Here is a 23,291-nt window from a genome sequence, read left to right as displayed (position 1 = left end):
ATTTTGTTATGCACATAGTATTTGACAGATGTTTTATAAGCAACTTTATAAATATTAACTTACTTGATACAAAAATTCTATACAAAAATTCTATGCAATAGAATTTATATTCATCACGCGTAGAATGTGAAACCAAGGAATTGAAATAAATGCTTTATCAAAGGCTATATGAAAAAAACTGGAAGAGGTGGAGTTTTAATCCAGGAAGCTCCAGAATCCACAGTATTTAATAACTGACCTCTGGTACCTTTCAATTTAGGAAATATTTAATAGCTAAAATCATTACCATTCACCTGAAACTAATACAAAATTGTTAATCAACTATATACACCCATATAAAATAAAAAGTTAAAAATAAACAAATAAAACCATTAACATAGAAGAGTGCAAAGTGTTAAAATACAGATTAGATTTTGACTCCATCTTTGTGATAAGCACACCCCTAAAATGAAATTTGAATATCAATTAGAGAGTTGTAGGAACACAGAACTAAAATTATCGAAATGATGAGAGGTGTCAAATAAATGGTAGGTGATGGAAAGTGTCTTGTTTCTTTTATTTTTAAGTGTCTTATTTCTAATTAAGGAATTTTTAAAAACCAATTAAACATTTAGGAGAATTGAGTAATTAAAGTTATATCCAAGAATCAGTAGGCATAGACAGAATAGAAAATCTAAGTGTACCATCATTTTCACAAGGGAGAAACTCCACATTTGATTCAAACAGTACAGTACAGATAAACATATTTTAAAAATATACAGCCATTGGGGCTTCCCTGGTGGCGCAGTGGTTGAGAGTCCGCCTGCCGATGCAGGGGGATGCAGGGGGATGGAGGGGACACGGGTTCGTGCCCCGGTCCCGGAATATCCCACATGCCGAGGAGCGGCTGGGCCTGTGAGCCATGGCCTCTGAGCCTGCGCGTGCGGAGCCTGTGCTCTGCAACGGGAGAGGCCACAACAGTGAGAGGCCCGCGTACCGCAAAAAAAAACAAAAACAAAAACAACACAGCCATTAAAATTAAGGATTAAAATTATTTCTTTCATGTAATGTGCTTTTAATAGCCAAATAAAATTTAGGCACTGAAGGTATTGTGAGAAATATAAAATAAACCACAAAATAATACTAGTTTCAGGTTACTTACAGGTAAGCAAAGGAAATAAAATGTCATACATTGCTGGTCATAAATGTTAAAGAAATTAAGAAATATATTAATAACAAATTAAGAATTGAGCGTTCCAGAAACCATTCATTCCATTCCATTAAGTTTCACCATTCTCTCCAAAGGAATATGCTCAAAATCTATGACCAACTAACATCAAGCCAGGTCAAACAGTTACAAGAAGCAAAGATTTAAAAAAGACAAGAACAAAAAAATGAAAAGATTAAAAAAATAATAATAAACATTCTTGGACTCTCAAAGTTTTACTATACAAAACTAAAAATGTTAACTTGAATTAATGAGTCCTAATCATCCTTCATATTCTGTGTAATAAAGATTTATAAATTAACCATTTGAACAGCAAGAATGGAATTAATAATTTTTCTAATCAAATTATTTTTCTAAGTCATATATAAAATATGTTTAAATGTGAAATATTTTTCCATAATATTCCAACTCATCTACAAAGGGCTGATAGTATTTTCCTCAATATTAATCATTAGAAGTACGAAGATTTTTATCAGATTAAAAGAAATTAGTTACTATACATAGATCCTCCAAAAATGTTGTTATTGACATGACTAAAAAAGTATCTGATAATAAAGCACATATCTTGAAATAGTACAATGTTCTATTTGATATTCTGTTGAAAGGAATATTAAATATTTGTTCACTTTTGGTTTTATTTTTATCTGGTCTATAATAAATTTGGTAAGAAAATGAAAACATGCAAATTTTGAAGAGAAATTATTATTCTGTACTTTATTACTAAACTGCTTAAAATACCAATAAACACTATATACATGTAGTATATATAGTAATATCTGTTTCTCTATACCTAAGTAACAGACCCTAAGAGAGAGAAGAAAATAAAATGGATGGGCTCTGATCTTAAAGTAAAAGTAATCCCCAGAAAATATGTAAATATTCTCGAAACATAGTATATGAAGTAAGGTTAAAACTACATACAATGAAAAATAAATGCTATATGGAGGAATGTATATAAACAGGTTGTTGTTAGGGTTGGAGGAATGTATATAAACAGGTTGTTGTTAGGGTTCAGAAAGTTAGGTATTACAAAGAATAAAATCATATTCAGTAAGAAGAAATTTATCCAAGAAAAATTTGAATTTGAATAGAAACCCAACACATGGAGAATGGTTAATGTCTGATGGCACTGAGAAACAGCGATTAAATTCGCCATATACACATGTATCAAATCATCACGTTTTATACCTTAAACATACTCAATGCTATTCACCAAATATATCGCAATAAATCTGGGGGAAAAAACGATTAATTTTAAATATTTTTAAACCACAGTAACGTTTGTATACTGAAGTGTGAAAACGTGCTATATATTATAAAAAGGAAAATAAATGTGAAATACTATAAATTATAAAATTTCGTCTTAAATATTTTAATACCAGTTTAAATGGACCTACCTCCGTGCAATGATCAACATCTTGCAGTTTGCCCGCGTTTTCTGAACCTAAGAATGGAGGGAGGCTGGGGCTGAAGGCCATGAGATCTGCCTTGGGCGGCCCCTCCGCAGAGCACACCCGCTGCCGCCTCTGCTGCGAGTAAGACCAGCTCCCCACCGCGCTGGAGCACACCAGCGTGGGCTTCCCGGGCCCGCACGCGCCCTGGCTGGGCGGCGCCGAGCACCGCAGCGCCGCGTACAGCAGCAGCGTGAGCACCAACAGGCTGGACACCGCACAGATGGCGATGATCAGGTACACGTTCACATCCACCAGAGCGGCCTCCGCGCCAGCGGCGCCCGTCGACGCCCGCGAAGAGGCCTTGGGCGCCTGGCCGCTGTCCTCCAGCGACAGCAGCACGGTGGCCGTGGCCGTCAGCGCCGGCTCGCCGTGGTCCTTCACCAGCACCAGCAGGCGATGGCGCGGCGCGTCCGCCTCGTCCAGGGTGCGCGTCGTGCTGATCTCGCCCGTGTACAGCCCCACGCGGAACGGGCTGTGCGCGCCACCCGCCACCGGCTGCAGCTCGTACGACAGCCACGCGTTGTAGCCCGAGTCCGCGTCCACCGCGCGCACCTTCGCCACCACGTGGCCCGCGCCCACCGACCGAGCCACCAGCTGACTCAGCGCTCCCGCCCCGCTGCCCAGCCTAGGCAGCAGCACCGCGGGCACGTTGTCGTTCTCGTCCAGCACAAACACCTGCAGCGTCACGTTGCTGCCCAGAGGCGGCACGCCCGCGTCGCGCGCGCTCACCTGGAACTGCAGCAGCTCCAGCTCCTCGTGGTCCAGCGGCTGCAGCGCGTACACCTTGCCGCTCTCCGCGTGCACCGACACGTAGCTCGACAGCGCTCGCTCGCCCACCCGCCGCTCCACCAGCGAGTAGGACACCAGCGCGTTCTCCTGCGCGTCCGCGTCCCGCGCCGACACCGTGAAGATGTGGCAGCCGGGCGGGTTGTTCTCCCTCACGAACACCGTGTACTCGGGGTGCGCGAACGTGGGCGCGTTGTCGTTCACGTCGGCCACCTCCACGGTCACGGTGGCTGTTACCGACAGGGAAGGCGAGCCCGCGTCCCGCGCGGTCACCACCACCTCATAGTTGGCCACAGTCTCGCGATCCAAGGCTCTGTCCAGAACCAGCGAATAGTAATTCTTGAAGGTGGACACCAGTTTGAAGGGGACCTGGGGCGTTAATGAGCAGGTCACCTGCCCATTGGCACCAGAATCTTGGTCAGACACATTAATCAAGATGATAACAGTGCCGGGCTGAGCATCTTCTGAGATAGGAAGCGACAGGGAAGTGACAGTCAACTCTGGAGCATTGTCATTAGCGTCCAAAACTTCCACAAGAACTGTACAGTGACCAGCCAGGGGTGGGAGGCCTTTATCGATCGCCTCTACTGGAATTTTGTAGGATTTACTTTCTTCAAAATCTATATGTCCTATTGCTATAATCTTCCCACTTAGGGAGTCTATGTAGAACTTAAATTTTATATCTGGAGAAACGTCACTAGAGAATGAGTAAATAATATCCCCATTCAAGCCTTCGTCTAAATCTGAGGCGTTAAGTTTAATTACAAACGTTGCATTGGGAACGTTTTCTGGTAATTTCACCGCATAGAGTGTTCTGTCGAAAGCTGGGGCGTTGTCATTGGCGTCCAGCACTTTGACGATTAACTGAACTGTGCCAGTCAGCTCAGGTTTGCCTCTGTCAGTGGCCGTGAGCACTAAATGAAGTTCCGGAGATTCTTCCCTGTCTAAAGGTTTTCGTAATACAAGTCCCAGAGGCTTTACCTGTTGGTCGGTGGTTGGTACGTCCAGAGAGAAATACTCATTGGAACTCAGCCTGTAAGTCAACAGAGCGTTCTCCCCGATATCTGCATCGGAGGCGCCCTCTAGTGGAAACCAAGAGTCAAGCGGCCTGGATTCCGCGATAAACAGATTCCTTTGTGTTCCGGGGAACACGGGAGGATTGTCGTTAATGTCCTTCACCTCCACCTCCACGTGGAACACCTGCAGCGGCCGGTCCACGATCACCTCCAGGTGGATGCTGCACTCCGCGCTCCGCCCGCACAGCTCCTCCCGGTCGATCCGAGAATTCACAAACAAAATGCCATTCTGCAGATTTACCTCCAGAAGGTCCCCGCGGCCTTTGGACGCCACCCGGAACAGACGCGGCACCAGCTCCGCCAGCTCCAGCCCCAGGTCCTGGGCGATGCGGCCCACGAAGGTGCCGTGTTTGGCCTCCTCCGGGACCCAGTAGTGGACCTGGCCGCTCCCGGTCTCCCAGGCTATGAGAATTATAAAAAATAGCAGTAGATGCCTGTTCCCCGAGTCGCCTAGATTTGAGTACATTTCAAATTATTGGTATTTTATTCTAAACTGCGTAACTTGTCGCAAAACTTAGAGGAATCTTCTTATCCCTTCTTTATTATCCTGATAGGCTCGCCATTGTTCAACCTCCGGGTACTGAAACATAGTGGAGACTCTTTCCGATGTGAAAAGGGATGGCTTAGTTTTGTCTTGAATTAAGAGAATTTCATGGTAAAGAGCGACATCATGTGGCCCAAAAAGTAAGTACGAATTACAAAAATCAACTTTATATTAATAAGGTGCAAAGTTTTATTTCAATCTCTGAATTTCTACAAATATTTGTTAAAGTGTAGGACAACATTTCTCATGCTGGCTGAAGGCATTCTTAGGATATTTCACTTCTGGATGTTTAGTGTGACCATAATTGTAGTTCTCAAGCCTTGAAAATATGTTTTTCCACAAAGTTTTAAAATAAAGATAACAATCCAAGTGACAAATAAAATTATGTTAGCAACCCTAAGTTTTAAAATCCTCTCTTCAGAGTCCAGTAAGCTCCATTTTCTTAGATTTCTGTTAAGGAAACTCCTGGTCTCTCTAGGGACCCAGGATCTCAAGAATCTAGTGGAAGAAAAACTTAGAAATGTTGTTTTTAGGAAGCAAGAAATATTAGCAACTAATTCATATACTTGTCTTAAGAAAGTACAATAAGGGAAGGTTTGGGGTATCTTTGAAAAGGAAGAATTTGTATTAAGTGCATTTTGCGAGGACGAAGTATTCTGAATTTCTCTTTTCATCAGAATTTACATGTTCTGTTTCAGGATTTCATGGTTCTTATATCTTTTTTCCTTTCATTCTTTCTAAGCCTCATGTTTTATGAATATCCACCTGTTTTTACAATCTCCAACATGATTTAGATTATTTCATCAGCTAAATGTTGGTACTCAACTGTCCTTTAATTAAAGCAGTCCTTTAATCAAGCTTGGGGTGTTTTATCCTTTTTAGTTCTACTTAACAGAGCAAGTTTTTTTTAATGTTTCACATCCATCTTCCCAACTGCAAATAAAATAATTAATGTCTGTATGCTATGGCTTTCCAAGTTTAATATCTGCCTAAATGAGTTTTAAATAATGCTGCTATCCTGAATTATTGCTATAGCTTCTTATTGCATCATCTTGTCACAACTCCATTTATCCTTCTCTTAATCCTGGCAGTCATCTTCCTGAAAAACACCTTTTATTCCTATGGATTTACTCTTTTTGATAGCTGTCAAATGATGTGAGAGGTGAGTCAAAATTTCTTAGTCAAGTACTCAAATTACCCAAGAGATTTGTCTCATATTACTTTTCCTGCTTTATCTCATACTCTTTCCTATGGGAACTATATGTTTTAACCAAAACAGACTTCCCTGTGTCCAGGCACATTTGGGGTTTTCTGTGTACTTTACTTAAGTTCCTCTGTTGCCAAGAATACCGGTTATACTCAATATTCTCCCAAAGGAAACTTTTCCATTTAAAAACCACTAAAATGTCAAAACTCTTGAAGGACTCCTTCAACAAGGGAAATAGGTGGATATTTCTGTTCAATACAATCACAGTGATTTACATCTCTTGTATCTCTTATAATATTCTGCCTCTAAGATGGTTATATTTATGTATGACAGATATCTTTATTTTTCTATAAACTTCTTGAAGCCAGGGGCTGGGTCTTGTTAATTCAATCATTCTTGACACAGCATCATGTCCTTAGAGACCATCCTAGAATATTTTCTAAATGTTTACTCAAGAGTGATGCCTATGGTTCTTCTCTATTTCCTAAGAAAGCATACTATTTTTATGGTTGTTAGATATCACTATTTATACAAATGACGCTCTTTATTGATTATACAACAATAGTCTATTTGTCACTTTTAAGTATGTGTTTAAAAACTATTGTGTGGGGCTTCCCTGGTGGTGCAGTGGTTAAGAATCCGCCTGCCAATTCAGGGTACACGAGTTCAAGCCCTGGTCCGGGAAGATTCCACATTCCGCGGAGCAACTAAGCCTGTGCTGGCGCAGTGGTTAAGAATCCGCCTGCCAATTCAGGGTACACGGGTTCAAGCCCTGGTCCGGGAAGATTCCACATTCCGCGGAGCAACTAAGCCTGTGCACCACAACTACTGAAGCCCGCGCGCCTGGAGCCTGTGCTCCGCAACAAGAGAAGCCACCGCAGTGAGAAGCCCGCGCGCTGCAATGAAGAGTAGCCCCCGTTCGCCTCAATTAGAGAAAGCCCGCGTGCAGCAACGAAGACCCAACGCCACCAAAAAAAAACCAAAACAAAACTATTGTGTGCTTACTTATTTTTAAAAATCAGAAACGCTACCAATGGTTTCCACCATTTCAAAAATAGAAAATGAAAATATTGGGGAGCACAAACCCCAGTTCAGTCCTCTGATGGACCCTGGACAACTTGTAAATGTAGGAAAATATGCCATTCCAGTTTAAGGTAGTCTAATACTTCCTAGGAAAACATGGACAACACAAAAAGTTAAAATCACCTTCAGCAAAGCACCAAAGGCTCAGCAGCTTAAATGTATTTTTTAAATCCAAAATGCTTTTCCACTGCCAAAATCTTAATTCAATTTTCAACATAGAAAAAATGGATCAAAATTTTCTTCAATGGCGTTCAAAATGTTAGAGACATCTTGGATTAATTAAAATACATCTTAAATTAATTATTTATAGGGAGGCCATAAATAGCCTTTACATAAAATAAAAATAATATAGAAGCCATAATGATGACCTTCTGACATTTTAGATTTTCCTATTCCTCTTCAGAATATTAATAGCCAAATTGATCAAGCTCTTACTATTTAGCTAATACTATCATAAGCACTTTATAAGTATCAACTTACTAAGTACTTCAGCATTTACCTGTGATAGGTATTACTATTTATCATCCCAGCTTTACAGGTGGAAAACTGAAAAATGAGAGGTTAAGCAAGGCTGCACAGAACAAAATTGGTAGGGGGGAATTTAGGCAAGGAAGGATGGCTTCAAAACTCACAACCATAAACACTATTCTCTGCTTCCTGCATGTAAAGAAACAGTGAAGAGTTTAAATCATAATACAGAGTGAATAATGAAAGCATTAAATTAGAAGAAATAGTTCTATGAAAGGAACCCACCAAATAAAAATCAAACATAAATAAGTGATTTGCAGTGTTTGAGAGTTCAATGCAGATTTTACATGAATGTACTTGGTCAAAGTTCACATTCTGTTGAATTACTATTTGTCTGATATTTGAATCCCTGATAAGCTGAGCAATAACCATGGGTGTCACATGGTAGTTGTAAGAGTGTGAAATTTCCCCATTCACTTCTTCAACCCAATCAGAAGTATTCAGTCTGATAACTAATACTACGTACTTTGTCTCTAAATGGTTTAAAAGGCCAACAGTAAATAAGCACTACAGACTCTTGGACTCTTGGAATCACCAGGCCCCAAAAGGAATCTAGATTAAGATATGATGAACAGGGCCCTTAAACAAAGTGGATAACTTGAAAGTGTTGGTGAAACAGAAGCATTAAAACAAAAAAAAGGAAGAAGGAAAGAAAGGAAGGAAGAAGGAAGCTGAAAGGATAAAAGTGTAATAAAGTGACGTTGAAATGTCAATATATTATTAAAAAATGAGTAACTGTGAAATAACCCTCCTGAAGTTCAAATGGAAAGTAATGAAAGCTCTACAACATTAATAAGAAAAAAAATATTACCAATGCAAATTTCTAAATGCATCACAAATGAATGTATCCAATGAAATTTTGAGTTTCAAGACAAAAATCTTGAGGTGTAGAATGATATTAATAACGTCTGATTCCACTTTAAGTCAACATTAATAAACCAAAGAGATCATAATGATTGACAAAAAGGAAAAGACGTATATAATGTAAAATTATTCAAATTTTTCAAAAAAAGAGAGTGTAAATATAAACCGAACGAAAACAATTATAACATTTCAAAATAAATATTAACTGGTAATTATGAAAATTCAGACTTACTTTGGAAAGCCGATCACCATTTAAATCCTGAAGCTCGCCCATATCCACCACTACTGGACAAGCTGGAAGGCTGGGGCTGAAGGCCATGAGGTCGGCCTTGGGCGGCCCCTCCCCAGAGCACACCCTCTGCCGCCTCTGCTGCGAGTAAGACCAGCTCCCCACCGCGCTGGAGCACACCAGCGTGGGCTTCCCGGGCCCGCACGCGCCCTCGCTGGGCGGCGCCGAGCACCGCAGCGCCGTGTACAGCAGCAGCGTGAGCACCAACAGGCTGGACACCGCGCAGATGGCGATGATCAGGTACACGTTCACATCCACCAGAGCGGCCTCCGCGCCAGCGGCGCCCGTCGACGCCCGCGAAGAGGCCTTGGGCGCCTGGCCGCTGTCCTCCAGCGACAGCAGCACGGTGGCCGTGGCCGTCAGCGCCGGCTCGCCGTGGTCCTTCACCAGCACCAGCAGGCGATGGCGCGGCGCGTCCGCCTCGTCCAGGGCGCGCGTCGTGCTGATCTCGCCCGTGTACAGCCCCACGCGGAACGGGCTGTGCGCGCCACCCGCCACCGGCTGCAGCTCGTACGACAGCCACGCGTTGTAGCCCGAGTCCGCGTCCACCGCGCGGACCTTCGCCACCACGTGGCCCGCGCCCACCGACCGAGCCACCAGCTGACTCAGCGCTCCCGCCCCGCCGCCCGGCCTGGGCAGCAGCACCGCGGGCGCGTTGTCGTTCTCGTCCAGCACGAACACCTGCAGCGTCACGTTGCTGCCCAGAGGCGGCACGCCCGCGTCGTGCGCGCTCACCTGGAACTGCAGCAGCTCCAGCTCCTCGTGGTCCAGCGGCTGCAGCGCGTACACCTTGCCGCTCTCCGCGTGCACCGACACGTAGCTCGACAGCGCTCGCTCGCCCACCCGCCGCTCCACCAGCGAGTAGGACACCAGCGCGTTCTCCTGAGCGTCCGCGTCCCGAGCCGACACCGTGAAGATGTGGCAGCCGGGCGGGTTGTTCTCCCTCACGAACACCGTGTACTCGGGGTGCGCGAACGCGGGCGCGTTGTCGTTCACGTCGGCCACCTCCACGGACACGCTGGCTGTGGCCGACAGAGAAGGCGAGCCCCCGTCCCTCGCAGTCACCACCACCTCATAGTTCGACACACTCTCGCGATCCAAGGCGCTGTCCAGAACCAATGAATAGTAATTCTTGAAGGTGGACACCAGTTTGAAGGGAACATGGGGCGTCAGAGAGCAGGTCACCTGCCCGTTGGCACCTGAGTCGAGATCGGACACGCTAATTAGGGCAATGACAGTGCCGAAATGAGCGTCCTCTCGGACAGGCAAGGATAAGGAAGTCAGTGCAATCTGAGGGACATTATCATTTTTATCCAAAACTTTCACCAAGATGGTGCAATGACCAGTCATGGGTGGGTGGCCTTTGTCTGTCGCATCAATACGGATTTTGTATAAATTTATATTTTCAAAATCTAAATTCCCTTGAATTACTATTTCTCCAGTATTTGGATCTATTCTAAACTGGTTACTAACCATGGATGGAACAAGACTACTAAAAGAGTATGAAAACTCCCCATTAGCTCCTTCATCCCTATCAGAAGCATTCAGTCTCATAACTATTGTTCCGTTATCTGAGTTTTCAAATATTTTTGCTTCATACTCTGACTGTCCAAAACTGGGAGCATTGTCATTCACATCCAGTACGGTGACCAGCAGCTGAACAGTGGCAGTGAGCTCAGGTTTGCCTTGGTCAGTGGCCATGAGGAATAAGTTATGTTCGGGCGCTTCCTCTCTGTCCAACGATTTCCTTAACACGAGCCCAATTTGTGTACTGTCATCACTGTTTGTTTTCACATCTAACGCGAAGTTTTCGTTGGAACTGAGCTTGTAGGTTAAGACAGAATTTGAGCCCACATCTGCATCCGACGCGCCCTCTAGTGGAAACAACGAATCTGGCAGCCTAGATTCGTAAATCAACACTCTTTGTTCCTTTACCGGGAACACAGGCGGGTTGTCGTTAATGTCCTTCACCTCCACCTCCACGTGGAACACCTGCAGCGGCCGGTTCACGATCACCTCCAGGTGGATGCTGCACTCCAAGCTCCGCCCGCACAGCTCCTCCCGGTCGATCCGAGAATTCACAAACAAAATGCCATTCTGCAGATTTACCTCCAGAAGGTCCCCGCGGCCTTTGGACGCCACCTGGAACAGGCGCGGCACCAGCTCCGTCAGCTCCAGCCCCAGGTCCTGGGCGATGAGGCCCACGAAGGTGCCGTGTTTGGCCTCCTCTGGGACGGAGTAGCGGACCTGGCCGCTCCCCTCCTCCCAGGCTGCAAGGAGCAGAAGCGAGAGAAGCAAACACCGGGATCTCAGTCGGCCTTCAGGTGTAATAAGCATTTCAAATACTTGCTGGTTTAGTTCCATCAGGAAATCTTGTCTAGGCATTAAGATGAAATATTGTATGATCCCGAGTCTGTTAATTCAGTTCTTCTGCGCCTGCCATCATTCAACACTCGTGGAAGGATGCAGTAACGGGAGCAATGGACTTGAATAACAGCTAGTGTAACTTCACGGTAGACAGCGACATCATGCGGCTCGAAAGGGTAAGTAATGACTTCACAACGAAGCTACGCTATAGTTCTTGAAATTAAAGATATAGATATTTATATTACATATATATGTTTTGCCTTATTTTAATAGTAAATCTCCTCATGTTTGTAATTTGAAGGGTCAGTTTATCTCGTCTGTTTTCTTTTATTAGTTTAGAGTAGGGTAAGGGTTCAAAATACTCATAGTGAAACAACTTTCCTCCCAATAAAGGAAAAACTGTATCAGCCATTTTAGAAAGCTTAAGTGTGATATGAACCAGGCTTGGGAATTAGAAGTGCAAACTATCCTACATATTTGCATAGAGAAGAAACATGTGCATGTATTTCTGTCACAGAATATACTATTATATTTTGAGAAAAGAGTGTAATTTTAAATTAGCAAGTTTTACCCAAATTTTAAAAACCTTATAGATTATCAAAGTCCATTCTTTCTTTGTTGAGTGAACATCAACTACTCCTAATAATATTTTTTAATTTAATAATGAAGGCTGAAAATTTTAGCACATATTCTTTACAACATTTCTTAATTTCTCTGCAGCTTATATTAGTCCTCCCCCTCAAAATATTTTCCTTCTTGTGGAATTTCTACTTATACTTCTCCATCTTGTGGAATTTCTACCTATTGTGCTTTGCTGCTCTGATCCTTCCGCTGCTCCTAAATGACCTTATCCTTTTCTTTCTACCTCAACCTCTTATATGCTTTTATTTGTGTTCTCATCCCCTTCCAACATTTCAGACAAGACTTCTATTGAAGGTATTCCCAAACTCACATCTTCCTCCCCCTTTTCAATGGTTATAATTGTCATTTTTAGCCATACATGCTGATGACTCCTAGAAAATAATTTGATTACAATTTAAAGATTATGAAGATAAATCATTAATACCCCCCAAATTCAAACCCTTAAATTCACCTTTTATTTAATGGCATGAACATTCTACATGTCACCTATATCAATTTTTTATTACTCCATCTCCCTTACCTGCCCTATTCAAAGTTGGCCTATAGTCCATCTGTCCATCTGTCTTTTCACATACCACCATATTTATCTTCATGGGTACAGCTTTTATTGGATTGCACTAAACAAATAAATCCCAAGATGTTAGAATCATTTCTATGTGACCTGAGATATGATCACAAGCCAAGTGTTATTTTCACTTGGCAGTGTTATTTTCAACTACTCTCCAATATTCTATTTTGCAGACAACATAGATCACTTGCTTTCCTTCTTCCGCAATACAACCTTTGTTCAATTTTTTAAAAATTACCTCCATCTTTACCTGTAAAAATGCTCTACTCATATCAAAGTCATGCCAAAATATCATCTTACCATGAATTCATCCTTAATGTCATCAACTGTAGGTAATTAAACTCTTTCTCAAAAGGAGACAATGAAAGTTATTAAAAAGAATTTTCAAACGGACACTTGCCAACACTCACCCTTCTGCACAATTCTGATATACTTGTAAAATCCTCACAGACAACTGTAATACAAAGTACCCCCCAATATGAGAACATTTTACATAACTTACATGACAATATCTTAAAATAACTAACCTAGATCTATCCTGATAAGTAGTAGTCCTTATCGCTTTCTATTACACTTATTTTGAGTAAACAAAGAGTTCATTTGACAACCAATAATAAGCCCCCAAATAAAGGTTCCTTTGCTTACAGGAAGAAAGGCCTTGACAAAAGATATATTGGGGGCTTCCCTGGTGGTGCAGTGGTTGAGAGTCCACCTGCCGCTGCAGGGGACACGGGTTCGTGCCCCGGTCCGGGAAGATCCCACATGCGGCGGAAAGGCTGGGCCCGTGAGCCATGGCCACTGGGCCTGCCCGTCCGGAGCCTGTGCTCCGCAGCGGGAGAGGCCACAACGGTGAGAGGCCTGCGTACTGGGAAAAAAAAAAAAAAGATATATTGGCCTACAGTCTTGTTAGTTGAAGGTTTTCTACAGTGGTTAAGGTATTTCATAAATTGCTGCCCTAAGTGAAGAATCTCTTTGAATATCAACTTTTAAATTAGTTAATTAAAGTATCAAATCTGTCTTTCCATTGAAGTTCCTAGCAATTTCCAGAAGGTTGGTAATATAGTCCAATTAACTGGAACAGTTGCAATAATTCTATGTATTGGCTCCAAGTAGAAAATTATACAATGTTACTGAAATCATATATGCAATTTCCTTTTCATTGGAAAAGGAAAATACTGGTCTCCTTATAAGAAACATCTTATATTTTTGTTTATTTATTTACTCAAACAGTTCATCTAGTCAAGGGAGAAGATTGTGTGAGAAAAAAGTTTAGTCAATCCGTGAACATCTTCCTCGCCCAGCAAAGAAAATTCTCAGTTATAAATAAAAAGTTTATATTTCAAAACTAAATTAACTTGATTTATTTAACTTGATTTTTAAAAAGCTGACAACTGTTACCTACAAATTTACACAGTGGTGAGAATGCCTTCTCCATTTATAGGACTCCCCCAAAGTAATGAGGTATTAGAAATGTTTAAATAGTATGATACAAGTGTACTTATAAAATTAAATACATGTGACAATGCAAGAAATAGGAAAGCAATAAAAAGGGGAATTGACATTTTGTCATGAAATGTGGAATATTTATTCCTGGCTAAACCCATATTGTTTTTTAAAGAAGTGTAGAAAAACAGTTCTCTGTATTTGAGATGGAGAGCACTCTTGCCTATAGTAGATAAAATGTATGGCTTTGTTGTAAAAATGGTATTCGTAAACAACAAACTCAGGGGGGTGGTTATATCATAGTACAGTTTTTTAAAATCTAAAAACAAAAGGCAACAATAAATACAAACGTTTTCTAACTCAAAAATGTTAAGATTTTCCCAACTGTGAGAATTCATGATTATTTCTCACCAATATAATAATTTGTGTATTGGAAAAGAAAAAGTAAGATAGAGAAAAACTAATCATTGTTCCACTAAATGTTGATGTTAGAGGTGGGGAATTATGACATATCTGCAAAATGGGACAACATGGGCTGGAAAAAAGAATGAAAAAACTCCTTAAGTAATATGTTATGATAGACAAATTATATTAAATGAAGGGGGAAGGAAAATCAACACAAATATTATGTCTTAAAATGGGAGACGGGAGTTTATTAATATATGAAAAATTCTCTAGAAGAATAGCCAAGAAATTGGAAAGTTTGAAATATTCAGCAGGTATATTAAGTGGTTTGATATTGGAGGTAGAATGGAAACATTTTAAAACATTTTAAATCATGTAAATGTATTTTGTATTCAAAAATGAATAAAATGAAGCCACTAGAGCTAAAAAGTTTTAATTATAAATATCAAATTCACCATTAGTATGCCAAGGCCAACCATTTAAACAGACTTGAAAGAGTCATTCAATGCACAAATATTACTGAAAAACTTAATTCAATATGTGTAATAAAAATACTCAAATAACGGATAGTATATGGAGAACAAAAAAGGCAAATTGACACGATGATGTTAAATATTTCTATGTAGTTACAACATGGGGCTTTGACAATAAATAATAATGCCAAGTATGTATCTTACAAGTATCTTACTACAACACTAATATTTGAAAATTGAAACGTTCAACTAAAAATTTCAGTCTGCAAATGCTTTCTATGGTCCACAGAAAACTAGTCCATTAACTCAAACTTTTAAAACCTTAAAAAAAGGGGATTGTTACTGAAATAAACACTATAGTGCAAAACAATTTTCTCAAACAAAGTAAATTTTAAGCGTAACTATAAGTAAATGAATTAGTACCAAGAGAATTTATATCTAAAAGGATACAATAATTACTTATAAAGCCATAATTTAAAATAAAAAGAGAAGATAGAGGATAATATTAAATATTTCATATTAAAGACATGACGAAAAATTGCTGTAAGAGTTTTGAGACTCACGGTGTCCGTAGAAATGGGACCCTGAGGCAGGCTGGGGCTGAAGGCCATGAGATCTTCCTTGGGCGGCCCTTCCCCAGAGCACACCCTCTGCCGCCTCTGCTGCGAGTAAGACCAGCTCCCTACCGCGCTGGAGCACACCAGCGTGGGCTTCCCGGGCCCGCACGCGCCCTCGCTGGGCGGCGCCGAGCACCGCAGCGCCGTGTACAGCAGCAGCGTGAGCATCAACAGGCTGGACACCACGCAGATGGCGATGATCAGCTACACGTTCACATCCACCAGAGAGGCCTCCGCGCCAGCGGGCCCGTCGACGCCCGCGAAGAGGCCTTGGGCGCCTGGCCGCTGTCCTCCAGCGACAGCAGCACGGTGGCCGTGGCCGTCAGCGCCGGCTCGCCGTGGTCCTTCACCAGCACTAGCAGGCGATGGCGCGACGCGTCCGCCTCGTCCAGGGCGCGAGTCGTGCTGATCTCGCCCGTGTACAGCCCCACGCGGAACGGGCTGCGCGCGCCACCCACCGCCGGCTGCAGCTCGTACGACAGCCACGCGTTGTAGCCCGAGTCCGCGTCCACCGCGCGCACCTTCGCCACCACGTGGCCCGCGCCCACCGACCGAGCCACCAGCTGGCTCAGCGCGCCCGCCCCGCCGCCCGGCCCGGATAGCAGCAACGCGGGCGCGTTGTCGTTCTCGTCCAGCACAAACACCTGCAGCGTCACGTTGCTGCCCAGAGGTGGCACGCCCGCGTCGCGCGCGCTCACCTGGAACTGCAGCAGCTCCAGCTCCTCGTGGTCCAGCGGCTGCAGCGCATACACCTTGCCGCTCTCCGCGTGCACCGACACGTAGCTCGACAGCGCTCGCTCGCCCACCCTCCGCTCCACCAGCGAGTAGGACACCAGCGCGTTCTCCTGAGCGTCCGCGTCCCGAGCCGACACCGTGAAGATGTGGCAGCCGGGCGGGTTGTTCTTCACCAACACCGTGTACTCGGGGTGCGCGAACGCGGGCGCGTTGTCGTTCATGTCGGCCACCTCCACGGACACGCTGGCTGTGGCCGACAGAGAAGGCGAGCCCCCGTCCCTCGCGGTCACCACCACCTCATAGTTCGCCATACTCTCGCGATCCAAGGCGCTATGTAGAACCAATGAATAGTAATTCTTGAAGGTGCACGCCAGCTTGAAGGGGACATGAGGCATCAGGGTGCAAGTCACCTGCCCATCGGCACCGGAGTCGTGGTCTGACAGACTGATCAGGGCGATGACAGTGCCCAGTGGGGCGTCCTCTTGCACAGGCAGAGATAAGGAGGTTATGACCATCTCTGGGCTATTATCATTCTCATCCAGGATTTTCACTATTACTTTGCAGTGTCAGTTAATGGGAATGGACTTTTATCAACGGCATCAATATTAATTTCATATAAATTACAGTCTTCATAATCCAGTTTTCTTTCCCTGAACTGTTATTTCCCCACTATTAGATTGATCGCAAATTTAGATGTTACGTTGTCAAGAACAAGATTACTAAAGAGGTACACTATTTCCTTATTAATGCCCTCACCTGCATCTGAGGCATTCAGTTTAATAACTAATATCCCGTTCGGTGCATTTTCCAGTATTCTGACATTATAAATTGATTTATCAAATTCCGAGGCATCATCATTCGCATCCAATACATTGATCAATGACTGAACTGTACCTGTTAGTTCAGGTTTTCTTCCATCAATTGCAATCAGCAATAAACGATGTTCTTGCGTTTCTTCCCTACCTACTGGTTTCTTCAAAACTAGCTCTAAAAAGTTTGTTTCCTCTTCATTTGTTTTAACATCCAAGTCAAAATATTCATTAGCTTGTAACTTGTACCTCTAGCGGAAACCTAGAATCCGCTATTCTTTTTTTTTTTTTTTTTCTTTTTCCCCCGGTACTCAGGCCTCTCACTGTTGTGGCCTCTCCCGTTGAGGAGCACAGGCTCCGGACGCGCAGGCTCAGCGGCCATGGCTCACAGGCCCAGCCGCTCCGCGGCATGTGGTATCTTCCTGGACCAGGGCACGAACCCGTGTCCCCTGCATCGGCAGGCGGACTCTCAACCACTGCGCCACCAGGGAAACCCGAATCCGCTATTCTTGATTCTAAAATAGTGTTTGTTTTTGTCGCAAGAACCTTGGGGGGTTGTCATTAATGTCCTTCACCGCCACCTCCCCATGGAACACCTGCAGCGGCCGGTCCACGATCACCTCCAGGTGGATGCTGCACTCCGCGCTCCGCCCGCACAGCTCTTCCCGATCGATCTGAGAATTCACAAACAAAATACCACTCTGCAGATTTACCTCCAGAAGGTCCCCGCGGCCTTTGGATGCCACCCGGAACAGACGCGGCACCAGCTCCGCCAGCTCCAGCCCCAAGTCCTGGGCGATGTGGCCCACGAAGATGCCTTTTTTGGCCTCCTCAGGGACCGACTAGTGCACCTGGCCACTGCCCGCCTCCCAGGCTGCGAGGAGCAGAAGCGAGAGCAGCAGGCGCCGGGATCCCGCACCTCTTCTCTGGGAATATACCATCGCAAATTCGTTGCAATATTCAAATGTCTATTGCACTACCATATAGCTTTTGGAAACTTAACTCCCAATTTGATATAATTTTGTATTTGCTCACCTTTTGAGCTTCAGCAGTGTGAAAAAAAATGGAGTGGCTTTTTTCTTTTCTAAGGAAAATAAGCTCTCTGTATTCCTTTGTTGCTAAAAACAAACAAACCAAAAAAACTTGCGGTGTCCAGAGCCATCATGTGGATGAAAGGGGAGTATTTTACTTTGTTCTGCTTTATTTACCTTACATTCGTTAAATATTTCCCAATTTCAATGACTCTTATGTATTATTTTCCCTACTCTAATCAAATATATCACTAAAATTTTAATAAAATATATCAACTTTAATTAAAATATTGCAAAATCAATACTACTGAAATTGTGACACCCAATCTTTACTAGAATGATTTGTATTGGTCTATTCTATTTAGGGTTTGTATAATCCCTGACTTTAAGAGTTTTATATTTTTCATTTCTTTCCATATTTAAATATTACTTACTAAAATTATTGACTTTTTCTCTACTATTTTGATGCGATGTTTGTATACTAGTCTTTACGTTACTCATAAAACAAGTTTATATTCCTATTTACAGTATTTAATATTGGCTTTTGTTGATATTATTTTCAAAGTAACTAAAACTATTTGAAAAGCATTCTTGTCTGAGATCCATTTCGAAGGCTGATTTTCAAATTACTGAAAATCCATTTCTTTCATTTTTCTCTATATTACCTACTTACTTTTAATGTTAACTCAAAAACTGTAATGTGGAAATGGCACTATTTGCAAATTAGATGCATCTAGACAGGCATTTCTTCAAGTTGCTATTACTGATAAATCATAACTGAGATCAATTGTGAATGTACATATATTTTTCATGAAAGAAATCAAAATCCTAATGTTGTTTGTGAGATACACTACTCCATAAAATTTTTGAGTTCCAGTAGAAATTAAAACATGGAAAGAAATCACATTATTTACCAGGTTAACTATGTGCTAATTTCATCTCTTTTTAATTATACAGTTTATTTGCTGTATGGACTTGGACTACACTTAAAAAATATGGCCAATATAAAATGGACCAATTTTTCCACTTAAAAAATATTTAGGGGCTTCCCTGGTGGCACAGTGGTTAAGAATCCGCCTGCCAATGCAGGAGACACGGGTTCGAGCCCTGGTCCAGGAAGATCCCACATGCTGCGGAGCAACTAAGCCCGTGCACCACAATTACTGAGCCTGCACTCTAGAGCCTGCGAGCCACAACTACTGAGCCCGTGTGCAACAAATACTGAAGCCCGCGCGCCTAGAACCCATGCTCTTCAACAAGAGAGGCCACCGCAATGAGAAGCCCACGCACCGCAACGAAGAGTAGCCCCTGCTCGCCGCAACTAGAGAAAGCCCGCGTACAGCAATGAAGACCCAACGCAGCCAAAAATTTTAAATTTTTTAAAAAATTTAATATTCTACTTATGTATATACTCCCTAGAATTCCTTAAATGTTACAAAATCTTCCTTGCCTGTGAATAAAATAGGGGCCAGAAGATCAATAATTCTATTACTTGATGCTTTACATGTAAAGCATAAACCTCAAATACATTTCTTTAATTTTGGTATAAGTGATAGGTATGACTGCAAGTATTATTTTTATGTCAATGTATAAAACAAATATGGAAAAATGGTACTATATAAACTAGCTTTGGGACTTCCCTGACAGTCCAGTGGTTAGGACTTGGCACTTTCACTGCTGTGGCCCTGGGTTCAATCCCTGGTTGCAGAACTAAGATCCCACAAGCCGGGCAGCATGGGGGTGGGATGGGGGGGTAAGTTTAGATTGAAAAGGAATGATTAATAGAAAATACAAAGTCAATTGAAATTAATTTGCTTCTCAGTATTCAAAACAGTAATTTAAAGACATAAGATAATATTAATAAATTTGTTTCTGATATAATATTTAATAGTATGTTTATCATTCTCTTTAGTTTTTGAAAGATTTTTACTATCATTATTATCATGACTTTCCCCTTGGCATTCAGAACATCCAAACACTAAAGAAGTTAAACAGTAATCAGTTTTCAAGACAACTCACCTAACAGTTACTGATAATGATAATTTTAAAATATTTTAATATACAACGATAAAAAAGAAAATGATAATATGTGAGTTGAAAATATCATCAGTTAATGTTGATTCACCTTCTATTATGGAACCATGATTGATGTGAACCTACAAAACCAGGATAAATAAATTTACTTTTGAGAAAAGTAAATATTAAGTGCTTAAAATCCAACTGATGGTGTGGTATTAACAATACATGCATAGTAATTTACAGAATATTTTCAGTAAATATTTAAAACTTTAAAAAATACACTCAATGAAGAAAATGCCATCAATAGTATCATATGCTTTTTTGTTTGTAATTTTTGTCATGTAAATATGTACAGAAGAAAACCAGACTCTTGACATTTGAGCTCTCCTCAAATCTGTTAGATTATATAGTGTTTTAAAATTATCACCTGCATTTGTCTTTCATGGCTCAATTCTTTTTTTGGAGGTTACTTTTTCAACAAGTATAGACTCTCTAGTTGTAATTCCATAGAGGACTCCATAGGTAGAGAAGATTGTTTAAATCTTTTTCCAAACCATTCTTTCAATCGAATATTATAGATTACTTTATTACTGTATAGTTTCTAGAAGTTTTTCAGTTATATATAAGGCCCACTGCAAAACTAAGACTCCTTTCCTGACAATGAATTTCGATTAAGGAAAACAGATAGTATTTTGAGGTGCCTCTGCTTAATTTACTGGAAATCATTCAGGAAGATAGTACATGAGAAATTTTAATTTTGCATTGGAGTCTAGATATCTTTCATTTCCTAAAAAACTCCAGAATAAAATTTTAATAATATATATTTCTCTGCTATGTGTAGAAAATTATATAGGTCTACACACTGTTGAGATATAACAGGTGAAGTTGAAGCAATCTTTTAAAGATTATAGACAGTTTATGCACTTGCATCAAATTTGACAAAAAATTAATTATATGTGGAAAATAATTTATCCTACAACCACACACTGTATGCATATGGTACATATCTTTACATTACTTTTATAATCGTTCAAACTCCCTACAAAATATTGTGCTAAAATGTTTATATTATATAGTCATTCTGAGAAAATCGGAGAGTAATTTTAAAGTACCTCTGAGGGAATAAGTAAGTTAAATTAAGCATAGCTTTTACTCACAATCCTATTGTCTTCATTATTCCCAGATGAGCTCATTTAATAATGGAAAGTGACAATGGAGCTAAGTTCAAGTACTTTTCGTTCTATTCTATGCATTCACATTAATATTTATGTGGCCTCAAGCAAATTTTTGTCTCCAGGCCACAATTTAGTCATCATTAAATTGAGAGGAATGACAATCTCTTAGGTCATATCCAGTTTTAAAATCCTAGGTCAAGATACAAAATTAATGCACAGAAATCTCTTGCATTCCTATACACTAATGATGAAAAATCTGAAAGAGAAATTATGGAAACACCCCCATTTACTACTGCAACAAAAGGAATAAAATACCTAGGAATAAACCTATCTATGGAAACAAAAGACCTGTATGCAGAAAACTATAAGACACTGATGAAAGAAATTAAAGATGATACCAACAGATGGAGAGATATACCATGTTCTTGGATTGGAAGAATCAATATTGTGAAAATGACTATACTACCCAAAGCAATCTACGGATTCAATGCAATCCCTATCAAATTACCAGTGGCATTTTTTACGGAACTAGAACAAATCATCTTAAAATTTGTATGGGGACACAAAAGACCCCGAATAGCCAAAGCAGTCTTGAGGGAAAAAAACGGAGCTGGAGGAATCAGGCTCCCTGACTATACTACAAAGCTATGGTAATCAAGACAATATGGTACTGGCACAAAAACAGAAACATAGATCAATGGAACAAGATAGAAAGCCCAGAGATAAACCCACCCATCTGTGGTCAACTAATCTATGGCAAAGGAGGTAAGGATATACAATGGAGAAAAGACAGTTTCTTCAATAAATGGTGCTGGGAAAACTGAACAGCTACATGTAAAAGAATGAAATTAGAACACTCTCTAACACCATACACAAAAATAAACTCAAAATGGATTTGAGACCTAAATGTAAGACCGGACACTATAAAACTCTTAGAGGAAAACATAGGAAGAACACTCTTTGACATAAATCACAGCAAGATATTTTTTGATCCACCTCCTAGAGTAATGGAAATAAAACCAAAAATAAACAAATGGGACCTAATGAAACATCAAAGCTTTTGCACAGCAAAGGAAATCATAAACAAGATGAAAAGACAACCCTCAGAATGGGAGAAATTATTCACAAAGGAATCAATGGACAAAGGATTAATCTCCAAAATATATAAACAGCTCATGCAGCTCAATATTAAAGAAACAAACAACCCAATGCAAAAATGGGCAGAAGACCTAAGTAGACATTTCTCCAAAGAAGACATACAGATGGCCGAGAAGCACATGAAAAGCTGCTTAACATCACTAATTATTAGAGAAATGCAAATCAAAACTACAAAGAGGTATCACTTCACACCAGTTAGAATGGGCATCATCAGAAAATCTACAAACAACAAATGCTGGAGAGGGTGTGGAGAAAAGGGAACCCTCTTGCACTATTGGTGGGAATGTAAATTGATACAGCCACTATGGAGAACAGTATGGAGGTTCCTTAAAAAACTAAAAATAGAATTACCATATGATCCAGCAATCCCACTACTGGGCATATACTCAGAGAAAACCATAATTCAAAAAGACGCATGCACCCCAATGTTCATTGCAGCACTATTTACAATAGCCAGGTCATGGAAGCAACCTAAATGCCCATCAACAGACGAATGGATAAAGGAGTTGTGGTACATATATACAATGGAATATTACTCAGCCATAAAGAAGGAACGAAATTGGGTCATTTGTTGAGACGTGGATGGATCTAGAGACTGTCATACAGAATGAAGTAAGTCAGAAAAAGAAAAACTAATATCGTATATTAACGCATGTATGTAGAACCTAGAAAAATGGTACAAATGAACTGGTTTGCAGGGCAGAAGCTGAGACACAGATGTAGAGAGCAAACGTATGGACACCAAGGGGGGAAGCCACAGTGGGGTGGGGATGTTGGTGTGCTGAATTAGCCAATTGGGATTGACATGTAT

The 23,291-nt window shown here is 41.4% G+C and overlaps 1 protein-coding gene and 1 pseudogene across 5 annotated transcripts in view; both read right to left on the bottom strand.

Annotated features, from left to right (window-relative positions):
- Positions 1-23,291, bottom strand: part of LOC115849874 (protocadherin alpha-C2) — a 171,868-nt gene that overhangs the window by 127,414 nt on the left and 21,163 nt on the right. Inside the window, exon 1 of one of the 5 annotated variants that reach the window (XM_060296301.1) lies at positions 8,982-11,501. The exons of 3 other annotated variants lie outside the window; for them this stretch is intronic. In XM_060296301.1, coding sequence (XP_060152284.1) covers positions 8,982-11,423 — 2,442 coding nt within the window. In that variant the 5' untranslated portion in view covers positions 11,424-11,501. Of the gene's footprint in view, positions 1-2,604; positions 5,267-8,981; positions 11,502-23,291 lie in introns of those variants that run through there. One more of the 5 variants, XM_060296309.1, reaches the window with a different exon arrangement.
- On the bottom strand, positions 15,392-18,581 carry LOC132596967 (protocadherin alpha-5-like; annotated as a pseudogene).

Source organism: Globicephala melas, chromosome 3 (assembly GCF_963455315.2).
Source record: "Globicephala melas chromosome 3, mGloMel1.2, whole genome shotgun sequence".
Lineage (NCBI taxonomy): Eukaryota > Metazoa > Chordata > Mammalia > Artiodactyla > Delphinidae > Globicephala > Globicephala melas.
This window is presented reverse-complemented; position numbering and strand designations above follow the sequence as displayed.